The sequence below is a fragment of the Rhea americana genome, unplaced genomic scaffold (genome assembly GCF_003343005.1).
Source record: "Rhea americana isolate MKP2758 unplaced genomic scaffold, rheAme1 scaffold_123, whole genome shotgun sequence".
Taxonomy (NCBI): Eukaryota; Metazoa; Chordata; class Aves; order Rheiformes; family Rheidae; genus Rhea; species Rhea americana.
In genome coordinates, this window is record NW_028185295.1 from 2311571 (window position 1) to 2325986 (window position 14416).

The following is a 14416-nucleotide window of genomic DNA, read 5'->3' on the forward strand; positions in this document are numbered from 1 at the left end:
TGGAGAGAACATGGGCCCCTGGTAGTTTTGCTGTGGTAMGGTCATGGTGAAAGTTGTTTTCAGTGTCACAGTGTATCCAATTCTTGAGCTAGCTATTTGGATGGAAGGTTTTAGTGCAGTTTCTGCCACTTTGTGGGCTTCTCTGTGGCCTGAGCGAGTTTGTGGTAGGTTCTTCAAGTAGCAGGGAGATGTGATAATTGTTGAGCATATGGACTCTGTGTTGGTTTGTCCAGGTGCAGATGAGCACCTGCGAGTTAAACCACCCAGGAGTAACAAAGCAATGTCCTTAAAACCTTGTTGCCTGTTTCCGAGAGTCAGTAGATCTGCTAGGGACCCAAATCTCTGAAGGTCAAGCACAGAAATGATGCCAAGGGTCCAAGTTAATAACTTGTCCTGGTGGGTGTGCTCTGGAAGATGTCCAAAAGGCAGATGCCTATGCTATGAGTACCCTGCCATTACTCTTCATGTTTCATTCCTGTAAGGCCTCATCAGTTTACCRCAAAGCAGTATAACCTTGTTCATCAGCATATATTAAGCTTTATTTTGTTGTTGAATTGCCTCTGCAGCATAGCCGATTTTATTGGTGGTGGTGTGTTTTTATACAGGCAATCTGGACTTGGAGCTTTCTTRGTTAATTGGTGTGGCACTAATGAATGAACTAGCGATTGTCAGGCTGCCCCAGTGAAGAGTGTGTGCTCAAGCTAAAGATTGAATTTTGTGAATTGATGGGATGTCTGCGATGAACAGAATAACACAAGCAGATCTTAAGTGCTTGTGCCAGACCCTGCTACCATGAGACAAGCAGCTTGTGGGAGCAGGAGTTCATTTCAGTGAGGCCCCCTCTCCTTCTGCACAGACATTCTGGGAGGTGCAGATTAAAATGTTACAGCATCATGCTGTAACATCATGACTATTAAGTTTACCTACTCAAGAGTATAGACCTATAATCTTAACAGATTTGGCAGTGACAAACCATGAGTGATACTTAATTGAGCCCCAGAGCAGAAGCTGCTTTCAGGATTCAGAATGCACGTGCAAACATAATGGTTAACCTTCTTGCAGGGTCATAATGTCACGAKGGCAGTTTTACTTACTATCCCTGCAAGGCCTGTTAATCTCTGATTTGCAGAGATAGAATGACATCTCCTCTTAAAAACTCCTGATTGGGTTTTGTTAGTGCTTTTAAATGCTGTTTGTAGCTTCGATGAGAATTTCTAAACATGAAGTGTTAGTTGCCCTGTCTTTGCATTATGTGCCTTCTCTTCCCATTCCCCTCCACTCTCTTTCCCAGGGCACTACTTTTAAGATAACTGTTTTGCTTTTTGTCCTTGGATAGACTTATAGTTGTATCTGTGTGAATGTAGATAAATGATGTATTTCTGTTTTAATGTCACTAGCGTTTGTGCAGGTGAAATCCTCAAGGTTAAGGCTAGTAGCTTGGATTTTTTTTTTTCAGTGTTGGGAGAGCTACAGATAAAACTGGGTAATTTTTTCACAAGCCTTTAAGAAATAGTGTTTGCAGAATGAGTGGCTTTTCTCCAATCCATTGCTGAAGCCTGTGCTTGAAGGAGAGGAGGGCTCTTAAGGCACCCCTTGTCCTTTCTTATGAACATAATTATTTGCTTGCTAAACTCTTCTGACTCTTGAAATAAGTTAATTTTGGCTCAGCTATGTTTTCTTCTGCACAAGTCTAGTTGCTTTGCATTTCATAGTACTAGAGGCTGAATCTTGACTCCTCTCTGAGTCTGGTATTTGTAAGTGCTGTATTCCTATAGTGTACCTTTCAAGAGACGCTGTTACCCCTTAAAATTAATTGCATTAAATATACTGTGAACCTGGGAGTGTTTGACTCTCTAAAAGGCTCCTTCTGACCTTACGGTTTTGTGACACAAAGTGGTCTCTGCTGGACCTGAATGCCGTACTATCATCAGCAAGAAGATGGGTTGGTAAATATTAGAGGTTTATGCAGAGTGTGCTCTGCTCATTGGGTTTGTCCAAGCCACAGTTGCACCAAAAGCCTCAGCACTGTGCAGTGCTGCCTGTTGTGGTGCAGAGCACTGCTTTTAGTGGCTGGAGGGGACTCTATTTTATTGAACAATTTATTGAATAAATAAAATGGTTAGTATGGTGGCTGATGCTTAACTCCAAAGTATAAAAACTTCCTCAGCAAGCTTTCTAGAGTATTCTTGCTTTGGTTTCCCCCTGATAAGTGAGAGAGGGTGCATAGAAACTTTCTCTTCCTGCAGCTGGAGATGAGCTTGAGAGGCTTGGGTAGGGTGCAGGTCTGTGCAAGAGTAAAGGAGGAGGAGGATTGGCTCTTTCCTCTACTTTGCTGCTTGTGCATGGGATTTTTGTTTGCCTCACTCAAATGTGTGATGCTTCAGCACATGAGCTTCAGATGCTATTTCTGGGTAAAGAGAACTTCTGAAATAGAAGTAATTTTTAAAACTTTCAGCAGGACATGCTTGTGGGAAGGAAAACTTTGACTTGCCTGAATGTAAATTAGCAGTTATTTGTATACTGAACAAGAACAGGAGAATGCAGCACCTGCTTTGACTGACTTGTGTTTTTCCTCTTGACAGATGATGCCTTCATCAACCCCCATCTCCAGAGGATTTTTGAGCGTGTACGTCAGAGTGCTGACTTCATGCCAATAAAGCAGATGATGGTGAGGAATATTCCTTCCTGCTTATCGGGGAAGAGGGAACAGTAATAAATGTTACCTGTGACTTAAAAATACCAGTCCATGTTCTCTGTTTGGTTAAGAGTGTTCTTTCAATAAGTATTGCATTTTTCTAATAGTGGGTGAGGAGTGATCTTAATTCTGTGGTGGTATTTACCACACATGGTAGCTCAGCTCTGGACAGAGGAAATCATAGTCTCAGACTGTAAAAGATATGTGTGATGGAACAGAATATTGCATACAAATACTATTATATAGGTTTTATTTAATGTAGTCTTCTCTTCTGTTTGTTCCCTTTCTGTAGTCTTGCTTTGGGATGTTAAGCCAGTGTCTAAAAATGTTTAAATCTCTCTTTAAAAACAGACTTACAAGCATTATACTGATGGAAGATTAACAGAAACTTTGTTCTTACTGTTTTTGTTAAAACTGAATCCACCTGAAGTAAACTAGGCTTGCCTTCCCCTATGTACATGTTCTTTCTCTGTCCTTTTGTAAAGGAGGACAGGAAGGGTGGTGCAAAAGGAATTGCCAGTACTACTTATTCTCTGAAAGACATTGAGCAGAGCCAGTACTTCAGGATGACAGTCTGGCAGTGTACCAAAAAAGCTGTTAAAGTAGACTGATTTTTAATTAGCAATATTGTCTTTAAGAGTCTTTCTTGCATGCCTGGATTGCTGCTGTTCAGCTTGACAGCTGAAAATGGAGGAGTATCTAACTCCTTGCTCATTTTCTATAAGATAACAAATGGCACCAAAAAGGGGCCCTTTTTATCCTTCAGGCAGTCCTATATTGTCAAAGATCTTTGCCTTTTGGATCTGTACAAGACTCTACTGTGGTAGCCTGGGTGAGCAGAATATCCATTTAGTGCTAGGCATGCACTGCTGGCTGGGTTGTTCCTTGCAATCTTGTATAAAGACAGAGAAGGGAGAACGATCTAGAAAGCTAGGACGGGTGCTGGAAACTATGGTAGACCATGCAGATTGTCTTAGAGGAACATGATTTCTAATGAAGAAAACCTTAAATATTTGCTTTCCATATTCTGATTGTTTCTTTTTGTTTGTAGAAAACTCTGAACAATGATCTTGGCCCTAACTGGAGGGATAAGCTGGAGTTCTTTGAAGAGCGTCCCTTTGCTGCTGCTTCGATTGGTCAGGTTCACCTGGCACGCTTGAAAAACGGGAAGGAAGTTGCCATGAAAATCCAGGTGAGCTTTACAGACTAGCCTTATCTCGTCTGCGTTCTGCAGTGGGGCAACAGAGCTGCATAGGTATGTTTACTGCTAGACAGGAAGCATTTAATGGAAGTGGAAAATGGCTCCAGCAATGTCTTAGCTAATGCAAGCAGAGGAGAAGAACAAAAACAGTTTTACTGCTTGAGCCAGCCTGACTCCAGATGAATGGGAGCTCTTTCTCATAGATATATCACTGCAGTGGTAGGGATAATGCTGGTGAGGGACTGCTTTTACCTCCTTGACTCTGCTGCTGCATGCAAGGAACCTACATGTTCCATAGGTCATGTCCCCTTTAGATGTGCACAGCTCCCCTTTCTGGTCATAGCCTGAAGGTTAAGGACACTTAAAATGACAAGCATATGCTGATCATCTGTGCGTTGAGCAGTGGCAGTTTGCAGGGTGGTATTCAGCAACTCCCCATAAAGCTGTCAGCAACTTGGGCCAGATATTCCTAATGGAAATGAGTTCTGGAGCTGCATGTTTTATGATTCAAAGGAGCAATATCCCATACCAATTTGAGCAGGGTTCCAGGGAAAGCCTGATTGGTAGGTTGTTTTTTAAGACAAGGACATTCTAGAAATGATATGGATGGGTACTGGTGGCTTCTTATCAGGCCTGTTGTGTCCAAGGTACTCTTCTGAAGYTAGACCAAGTTAAAAGCAATGGCAAGCTAATGCTCTGGCATCAGCTTAGTCAGATCCACAGAGTGATTTTGACTGGCTCCCTTTAACAGAAGAGGGCACCTTTGGACTGGGGCCACACTACTTGCCCTATTGCTATGGATAAAACCCTCTGGGGCTGTCAGTGCTGTGCTTTGAGCTGGGCTGGAAAATGACTGATTGGCATCTCTGTGTTGCTGGGATTTGTGTGTCTGATTTCTTTAATGTACTGTAAGAACTGTCAGAGGAACTTAACAGGCTGTTCTGTTTGTAAGGGACTGAATCTTAGTTCATCTCTCTGTCCCTCCACTTGAGATGCTAGATGTTGAGCAGGCTTTCAGAGGAGGAGCAGTGTGTGCTTCAAGTGTGTCCTGGTTCATTGCCAGGCTGTAGATGGCTGTGTTTGGGGGTCAGTGCATGTTGGATTGGAGGGGGCTTCTGTCTTACTCTGAAGAACTGGATATCCTGGGTTCATCTAGTGTCAAAACTACTTTCTCTTTCTGTCCTGCAGTACCCTGGAGTTGCCCAGAGCATCAACAGTGATGTTAACAACCTGATGACTGTCCTGAGCATGAGCAATATTCTTCCTGAAGGTAAAACAACTGAGACCCTTGGTGTAAGGGAAGGAGGAGAAAGTTAGTATAGGGGTCCCAGAAGAATGGGGTCATCCAGCTTTATGCCAGTACCTGTGCAAGCCTTGGCAGCTCCTTGTTGCCTCTGGCACCTGTTGAGTGTTGCCAGTCCCTTCCAAGCAGCATGTTGTACACCTGTGTCCATAGATTAGAGAGGAAGTGGCCTCAGGGAAACAGTAGATGTGACTTGGAGTCTGCCTACGAGCTGACTGCCTGCAGAAAGCAGGAGAGGCAKTAGCTGTGGGCAGGGGGTACAGGGCCAGCTTGGAGTTCTGCTCTGCTCCCCTCTCCCAGATACAGAACTGTTGCTGACCTTGAGCATGTGCCTGCCCTGCTGTTCACTCAGTGGAGTGGGCAGGGCATGCTGTGGTGTTCTGCTTGGCTGTGTGTGTGTACGCACACGCACGTGAGGAGGAGGAACGTGTACTTGTCTGTGTGCTCTGTACAGGGACAGATCCATAGAGACTCTTTACAAGGTGCTAAGTGCCCTATGCATACTCAGTTCTAATGGCTTTCTATGTGTGAAAGTGAGAGCAATACTCATGCTATATAGTCTGGTTTTGTCCCTGTTCTTTTCTGACATCAGCTCCTGCATTTGGCAGAATTCATTCTTCCCTGTATTTCCTGAATCCCTTTGTACTTGTCATTCCCTCCTCTTCCTAGTCAAGAATGGTGGAGAGGTGGAGAACTGCCATCACTTGGAGCTCGCTCTGTGTCCCGGCACACAGATACGTATCATCTTTCTCCAGTGATCCCAGCRCTTACTGTTCCTCCTTCCAAACACCTGCCTGGCAGCAGTTGTGAATCTTGGTGGGAATGTACAAATGTCGCTCTTAAATCAGGCTGGGTGCTGACAAAAACTGGGACCGTCCCTCTGTGCTGGCTGGGCAGGGCCCTCATGTTGCTACAGTCCCAGCTGTGGCTGGTCAAGGAATAGCATAACTTTTTTAGCATCAATTCTGAAAAAAAACAGACTTGACAACTGAGACCCTGACTACCTGGTACATCCTGCTTCAATTCACTTTCTCAGTCATGCTGACTGCTCTGCCCTGCTATGTCTGCTCCCCGTTTCAGGGAGATGTGGTTTTGCATCCTTGTTTAGTTTCTTTTACCTGGGCTAATTTTTAAGTGTTTCTGCCCCAGCTGTGTTTCTCTGCACAGCCATATCAACACTAGAGCTGCCCTAACCACAAGACAGCAGGAATGGACAGTCTGGACTGTGGGGGAGAGAGGATGGAACAGGACTTACCTTGCTTTAGGTGCAGCTATGTAACTGTAGCTTGGAATTACCTGCAGAACCTGTTTCTAGTTGGAAATACAGGTCACCTCTCTAAGGCCTCTTGCACACTTTCTGGACTTGCTTGGAGTTGTCTGAATAGCTGGCTCCTCCTGAGGTGCTGCTGTGTCCTCCTTAATGGGCTAGAAAGCATTTAGCCTGAGGGATTGTTTTTTTTCTAAGCTTACTTTCTTATCTCTGCCCTTCTGCTTTCAGGTTTGTTCCCTGAGCATTTGATTGAAGTTCTGAGCAGAGAGCTGGCCTTGGAGTGTGATTACCAGAGAGAAGCTGCCTGTGCAAAGAAATTTCAGTATGTTCATATCATTGTTCAGCCTCTCCCATCTGTGTATGTGTGAGTGAAATGCAGGAGAGGTTATCTAATTTCCAGGGTCACTGCAGAGGTGAATGTCATGCCACTGGGTTGTAGCATAAGGCAAGCTGTTCATGTTAATGCCTGGGGACAGCTCAAGGCATAACTACCTCTTCTCAGAGCCAGGCATGTTTTCAGTCGATCAGACTTGCAGTTGTTGAAGCATGGTGATAAGGTGGGCAACTTCTATCCCCTCTCCATCATGAGCCTGTGTTTTACATGAAAAAGCACTATAGTAACTCATGAGACCAGGTTTGTAGCACTGATCCACGTACTGCRCTCTCCTAGCACTCTTTGGAGTTTTTCAGCTCAACCCTCTTACAGCAATTGGCACCACCAGCACGGGCTGCTCCCTTGTCTCCCTGTAATGCTGGGGTCCAGTTTGTTTTTACATGAGGACTGGACTAGGGAGTATGGAGGCTGGATGACCCTCCTGTTTCTCTGCAGAACTGCCCCTGTAGCATTGCTCCCCTTGGAAAGGCATATTTCCTCTCTGTGTGTAGTCTAGTCCTGAAACGAAGCAGGGTGGGCAAAGGAGCTGGAGAGGGTCCTGCCCACTGCCCCTTAATGTGCCAGCCCAGAGGCCTCCTAATGCCACTGCTCCTGCAGGAGATCATAGAATCATAGAATTAGGTTGGAAGGGACCTCTGGAGATCATCTAGTCCAACCTCCCTGCTCAGCAGGGTCACCTAGAGCGTGTTAGACAGGGTTGTGTCCAGGCGGGCCTTGAAGATCTCCAGAGAAGGAGACTCCACAGCCTCTCTGGGCAACCTGTTCCAGTGCTCCGTCCCTCTCACAGGGAAGAAATTCCCCCTCATGTTCAGGCGGAACTGCCTGTGCTTCAATTTCTGCCTATTGTCTCTTGTCCTGTCATATGGGACAACTGAGAAGTTTGTCCCCAGCCATTGACACCCTCCCTTCAGGTACTTATACACACTGATAAGATCCCCCCTCAGTTGTGATCTCGGAAACCAGCAGCAGCTGTAACCCACTGGTGTTGTTCCTGCTGATAATCTCTGCTGTAACTGTTGAGAAAAACACCTCCTGGTAGGGACAGACAGGCTGTGGGGAGAGGGCAGCTGTGTGAAGGGGCTGTGCAAAGCCCTGTATAGGGGCCTGGCTGCTTTTGGGACTCCTAAACCTTTTCCCTTCCTTTCYTCATTCTCTAGGGAACTGCTGAAAGACCACCCATTCTTCTATGTCCCAAGAGTAGTGGATGAGCTGTGCAGCCAACATGTCCTGACCACAGAGTTGGTGACTGGCTTCCCACTGGATCAAGCTGTAGGGCTGAGCCAGGAGATCCGAAATGAGGTATTCAGGCTTATCTTGCTTCTCCCTTAGCTCAGAGCAGCATACTCCACCTGCTGATGGCTGAGGGGCTGAAGAGCTCTTTGCTGAAAGGCTGACTTAGAGCAGTGAAAAGCAGGGGTCAAGCTGGCAACTGCCTGGAGCCTCTTCTGTGCAGGCAATCTGGCAGCAACGCCAGTGTGTCCCTGGGCTGGTTTAGGCGTTACAGGCCTCCTGCAGTGATGCACAAGGAGAGATTAGAGAATGGTGAGAGTAGCTCAAGGGGAGCTAACCTAGCTCTGTAGGCTTTGCTGGCTGTTCATACAGGCTGCTGGCAGAGGGCTGTGTAACTCCTAAATGCCCTGTTTCTCTCAGGTGACCCTAAACTTGTTTGAGATTGCCAGCTGGAGGTTAAGGGGATCTTGTTTTGCAGCAGCTCTTTTGGAAGAGTGTAGCAAGCATCTTCTGTTGTGCGAGTGGTTAGGTGTCACTTCCCCCTTTGAGAATGACCTGTGCTGCACAGGGCTTCTGGAAAAGTACCTCTCGGTAAACAAGAGCAAGGGAGAAGTTGGAGATGATAGGCATTGCCGCTAAATATAACAAGGAATTGGAGTCTATGATGGGACAAACAGGTGCTCTATTAGCAGAAATAATTGTCCTGGTATTTGGATTGGGGTGGTGGGTTCTCCCCCTGCCTGGTGCATGTGTATATGCCTTGATGTGATCTATCAGCTGTTAGCAGGTCACTGGSGGAGAGTGCAGGATATGTTTCTCTAGATAAAACAGATCCTAGCAACACACTCAACTTGGAGCTATGCCAGAGTTGGCTGCCTGTGACCCTTCCAGCTGTCTGTTTTTTCTCAGGGCTTGTCTTCTCTAATGGGCTGCTGTATCATCAGGGACTGCTTTTAGCAGATCCTGAAGTGGGATGTTGCTGCTGGAACTTCTTTGTCTCTAAGCAAAGAGAAGTAAATGGCCTGGCTGGCCCACAGCCTTCTGGTGCTATCCTGCCTCCTCCTTGGATATGGTGTTTCACTTGGGACAGGAGCTTTGTGGAAGCCAAAGATAGGTTGAATGCAGCTGGCAATTCTGCTAAAAAGACTCCAGCTTCAATATCCTCCTAGAAAAGTTCTGCTCTAGTATGTAATAAACTATGGCCTCTCCTGGGACTGTTGCTTTTGTTTCTTCCATGCTCATCAGTCCCAAGGCATCTGCCTACTGCTGCTGTTCTCTGCAGCTGGGCTAGTGCTAAGCCCAGCTGGACATAGAGTTGAACAGTGTATGGTATATATGTGTCCTGCAAAGACCCTTTAGTAGGGATTTGGACCTAGCTCTGTGCATTCCTCAAAGGCCTTATAGGAAGAGACTTTTTTCCCCATCCTCTTCAGACCTTTAAAACRCTCTAGAACTCCATATAGTTTTCCCATGAGCTGCATTGACTTTGTTCTGGCCAAGCTCTGCAGGACTTTCCATGGTTAGCTGTAATGTTTTGTTGTTCTCCTCAGTCTCTACTACTGGATCGCTCCTCACACTGTGAAGATGTACCTTTGCTCTCAAAGGAAAAACAAAGTGGGCAGTTAAAGCTGGGTAGGCAAAAGACAGGACCAGGATACAAGTCAAACACATGCAGTTGGATGACCTTTGGAGCCTGCTGTGGATGTGCATCTAGGAGTTGATATAAACTGCAGTAGAGGTTGATGTAAAACTTGCATGAGATCTGTGCTGTCTGTTCAGGATGTCCTACACTAGGATCTGGCCTGGGAGTTGTGAAACTCTGATCTATTCAAGAGGTTTGTCCAGAGGAGCAGACTGTTCCTGTCAGTATGCTGGTGTATTCCCTGTGTGCTGAAGTCTGCTGCAAATCATGTGCATGACTAAGGCTTGCTTGCCCTCTTAACTACTTTCTCCCTCTACTTTTCAAGATCTGTCACAATATCCTGGTCCTGTGTCTGCGGGAGCTGTTTGAGTTCAGGTATATGCAGACTGACCCAAACTGGTCTAACTTCTTCTATGACCCACAGTTGCATAAGGTAAGCCCAAACAGCAGCTGTTCCTGTACAAGAGAAGCTTTTTTATCAGTTTATGATAACTTACGCACTTCTAAAGTTTAATCAGCCCTTAGTGAGGGAATCTCCTTGGTTCTGCCCTTGAGCCTTAGGCAGGTAGGACAGTGCAACCCGTCCTTTTCTTCCACCAGTTCTCACTTAATCTGAGTGTTGCCCTGGCWGGCTCCCTGTCTTAGGTCTAGTCTGTTTCCTTAGCCTCAGTTTGTTCTGAAGCTGATCAGTAGAAAGATGCTGTTTTTGTGATCTACAAGGGCATGGCTGAGCCAAAGACACTTTACTCTTAAGGTTCTTGTCTTGTGCTGTGCTTGGGGAGGTGATTCCAGATGTCCTGCTTGTTGGTTTGGTGTTTGCTTGTGATGCTGCAAGCATAAGCCATATCTCTTSTGCCATGTACTGGAGTAAATACTGCTTTCTGCTGCTATGAGGGAAGAAAGGAGTTAGGGGGGAGCTGATCTGCTGTGCAAAACCTCCAGGCAGTTGAGCTTAATGAAATTACATCAGGAGTCTTCTCAGGTYAGGCCTCCTGAGTGGTTGATACTGTAATACAGATGAGTTTCTCRTTGTCTAGGTGGCCCTGTTGGATTTTGGAGCAACACGAGGGTTTGATGAGAAGTTCACAGATGTATACATTGAGGTAAGGTCTTTAAGCATGTGCTATAGTGCGCTGCACTGAGGGAATCTTAGTATTTGCAAGATTCTGCTCAATTCTTATCTGTTTCACTTTGTGCCTATACTTTAATCCACTTTTGGATGAATGATCTCTGTTCTAGTTTTATCCCTTACTGTAGTCTTCTGCATGTCTGTTGCAAACCTTTTGCTATCCCAGTTATGTTTAAATTACAAAACAAACAATGAAAACTGTAATGCTGGTTACTGAGGTACTTGGGCAGTATAGCATATCTGGGCAGGCATCATCTCTTCCCATCAACTGTAAAGTCAGTGATATTTTATATGAGAGTATGTAGGAGTTGCTTGTACTGTTTGCTGTCTTTCTTGTCCTGTGACTCTTAGTCTGCTGACAAACTGATTAGTTCATGCAGTGTCATATGTGCCTCTTTTTTGATCAGTGTTCTGCACTTAAGTTGAGCTGCAGTGGCCAGCAGACCTCTTCTAATGCCTCTCACTGTTTTGTTGAGGGGAAGGGGTGATTGAGTCCTGAAACTTTTGTGGTGTCTGTATGTTCTATGTTCTCTGGGCTGCTATACCAAGCCTTACTGGGAAGAGGTTTTTTTTTTGTTGCCAGTAGCTCTTACACTGGCCAACTTGTGGACTGCAGCTGCTGCACATCTGGCAAAAGAAGAGAGCGGGGGGTAAGGAAGTGAGAGGGTAGCATGAGCAAGTCACCTACACATTAGTCTTGTACACAAAGCATTTTTCTGTTATCTTCTAGTTCTCTTGAAAGTGTTCTTCCTATTCAGGTAATCAAGGCAGCTGCTGACATGGACAGAGAAAGAGTACTGAGGAAGTCAATTGAGATGAAATTCCTCACTGGCTATGAAGTCAAGGTATGGAGTAGAATAGCACTGTTTTTAGTGCTAGCCAGGTGAGAAGTTTGTTAATGTTGTCTGGAGACTTTCCACAGCTCTCTTGATAAGGAAAGGCCAATGACAGTCTAGGAGAGCATTGCTTTTTGGGTGAGGGAGAAGGGCAGAAATGGCTCAGGTTTTGCCCTCTCTTCTCCCTTTGGGAACACAAGCAATAATGATGCTGCTGCTGGCCACAAAGTGCATATGTGGTATGTTATCCCCCTGCTTCTCTAACAAGATCCTGCAGGTGGTGATGTCTGAAATATTATGACTAGGCAGATGGTCTCTTAGGAGACTAGTTGCTTGAGACTGTGTTAATCAAGAGTTCATCAGTCTCTGTTGCAGGCTGGAATTTTCCTTTGTTGTGGGTACTGCTGGGTATTTCTCCTGAATGACTGTTAGCATTAGCCCCCCACCCCCACCTCGGTGTTTAAAAACTGCTAGTGATGTTACTTATGCTTCTTTCCTTTGGGCAGGAAATGGAAGATGCTCACTTAAATGCTGTCCTTATCCTGGGAGAGGCTTTTGCATCTGAGGAACCTTTTGATTTTGGCAACCAAAGCACCACTGAAAAGATCCATGGCTTAATCCCAGTCATGCTGAAGCATCGACTTGTCCCACCACCAGAGGAGACCTACTCTCTTCATCGGAAGATGGGGGGTTCTTTCCTTATCTGCACCAAACTGAAGGCCAAAATCCCCTGCAAAAACATGTTCCAAGAGGCGTATAGTAAATACTGGAGCAGTAGGGGCAAGAAGCCAGAGGAGTAGTAAGAGTGAACTTACACGTCTTGTTCTGAAGGCTCATTTCGTCTGAGCCTTAGAAAGAGCTTTGTAGCCTCTCATGTGTTGCACCCTAGCTCTCCGTCCTCTTGAGATGCAGCAGCCTGTGCCCTGGAAGCCAAGTGTGCATTTCACAAGGACAAAGTTGTTCTGTGGTGTCTCTTCTATGCTAAGACTTCCAGTACAGCACACAGCTTGCAGGAAACTATCCTCTTGAGGTGGTGGGGCAAAGCTGCTGTGTGCTTCCGTACTGTTACAAGGCACCAGCCAACTACCTTGAATGCATTTTTTAACGTTGTGATGGTGGCTGCGTATTGATTGGGTTTTATAAACGAGTAGGGAAAGGAGGACGAGCTGAATTTGTTAGTATGGAAACCTGTTTGTAATTCTCTGAAAATTGTTTTTTAAAAACCTTCCCTTTTTCAAGCAAAGGTGGAATTCAAGTAGTTTTCATACTGTGAATTAGAGCAAAATATTAAGATGTTACCCTATCACAGACACTCTCAGCCCCCTATTTTTGTAAGTCAAGTGGTAGTAGATCAAGAACTCTTCTGGATTTTACTGATGTTAATTTAACGTAAGGCGTGTGTGTGTGTGTACACAGGATGAAGTTTTATGCTTTCTGCCTTTCTTTGGCTTTCAAGCTAAACATAGGAAATAGACTTTAAAAATATGAGAACTGATTACTAAATTTTTTAATACATGCGTGCACTACACACACATGCGTGCCCACACACACAAACTTGCACAACCCATCTCACTTCTGGGAGTCAAATATTTAATCAACAAWTAGTTGATTAAATAGGATCCTTCACTATCTGGTAGGTATCAGCTTTCCTGATGGCAAGTTAGATGAGCTTACAACTCTGACACCCATTGCTTGCTGGACCCCTAACCCAAGAAGCTAGCCTGTCCTTTTTTTTTTTGTCTGTTTTTCTGTAATGGAGAACTTTATGGTAAGGCAGACAAAACGCTTCATGTCTCATAAGCATTTCAAGCTTTTGCTGAAATGCCATACACGTTTAAAACCAGACGCACAGTTTTGAACTATTGGAGTCAAGCTAGCAAATTATTTTCTTGGATTTTTTTTGTACAAATCCTGTACCTTGTATGACCTGTATGATTTCAATAAAAAAGTGCTTGTGCGGTGGGCCTTCTGCCTGCAATTATTCCATCCTTCGGCAGTGTAAAAATACCAAAGTGAGCCCTGTCTTGTTCTGGGGGACAAACAGCAGCTGTAGTGAAGGGGAAGCTTCCAAATCTTTTCCTGTTGCAGATGTGTTGTTTCTGAGGGGTGCAGTGATTCTTTGAGCAAAGCCATCTGTGGTCCATTTATTCCTTCATCTTTCCACTGCAGCTGTCCTCACTAGTGCTTATGGTGATGGAGACAAGTTTACCAGGAGCCAGATGGATGTTGGTCTGAACTTCTGGCCACAAAAAATCTTGGTAATTGACTTNTTTTTTTTTTTTTTTTTTTTTTTTTTTTTTTTTCCCCTTCCCTGTGTTTTAATCACTGTTACCAGTCTCCTGAACACAGGCCTCTTGCCCTTCTGTTTGTGAAGGAAGAGTGGCTGTTCACCTGGTAAGATAGATCTGCTTGATCTGGCAAGTGCCAGATATTTAGCAGCAGGCTGCAAGGGAACAGCCCTGGCCTCACTCAATCGGCACAACTCAAGAGTAGAGAAGTTTGGTGTGATCTTAAACTTCAATGCACAGGGAATCTGAAATCTGACTGCTGATGCTTTGAGATAAAGAATAGGTAAGTGAATAAATACTCTCCCTTAGGAGATAGCTTTGAGAAGTAGGAAAACAGGTTATTGTTACCTTTCTTCCAAGATTATGAACATATAAACTGCTTCATTTTAGACTTGTTTTAGAAAGATCTAGTACTTTAAGAGTATTCA

The 14416-nt window shown here is 44.9% G+C and overlaps 1 protein-coding gene across 1 annotated transcript in view; it reads left to right on the plus strand.

Moving 5' to 3' along the window:
* Positions 1-13665, plus strand: part of COQ8A (coenzyme Q8A) — a 34020-nt gene extending 20355 nt beyond the window's left edge. The window contains exons 6-14 of the mRNA XM_085325804.1: positions 2583-2668; positions 3747-3887; positions 5085-5166; positions 6698-6791; positions 8021-8162; positions 10061-10168; positions 10773-10838; positions 11623-11709; positions 12207-13665. Coding sequence (XP_085181930.1) covers positions 2583-2668; positions 3747-3887; positions 5085-5166; positions 6698-6791; positions 8021-8162; positions 10061-10168; positions 10773-10838; positions 11623-11709; positions 12207-12500 — 1100 coding nt within the window. The 3' untranslated portion in view covers positions 12501-13665. The remainder of the gene's footprint in view (positions 1-2582; positions 2669-3746; positions 3888-5084; positions 5167-6697; positions 6792-8020; positions 8163-10060; positions 10169-10772; positions 10839-11622; positions 11710-12206) is intronic.
* The last annotated feature ends 751 nt before the right edge of the window (positions 13666-14416 follow it).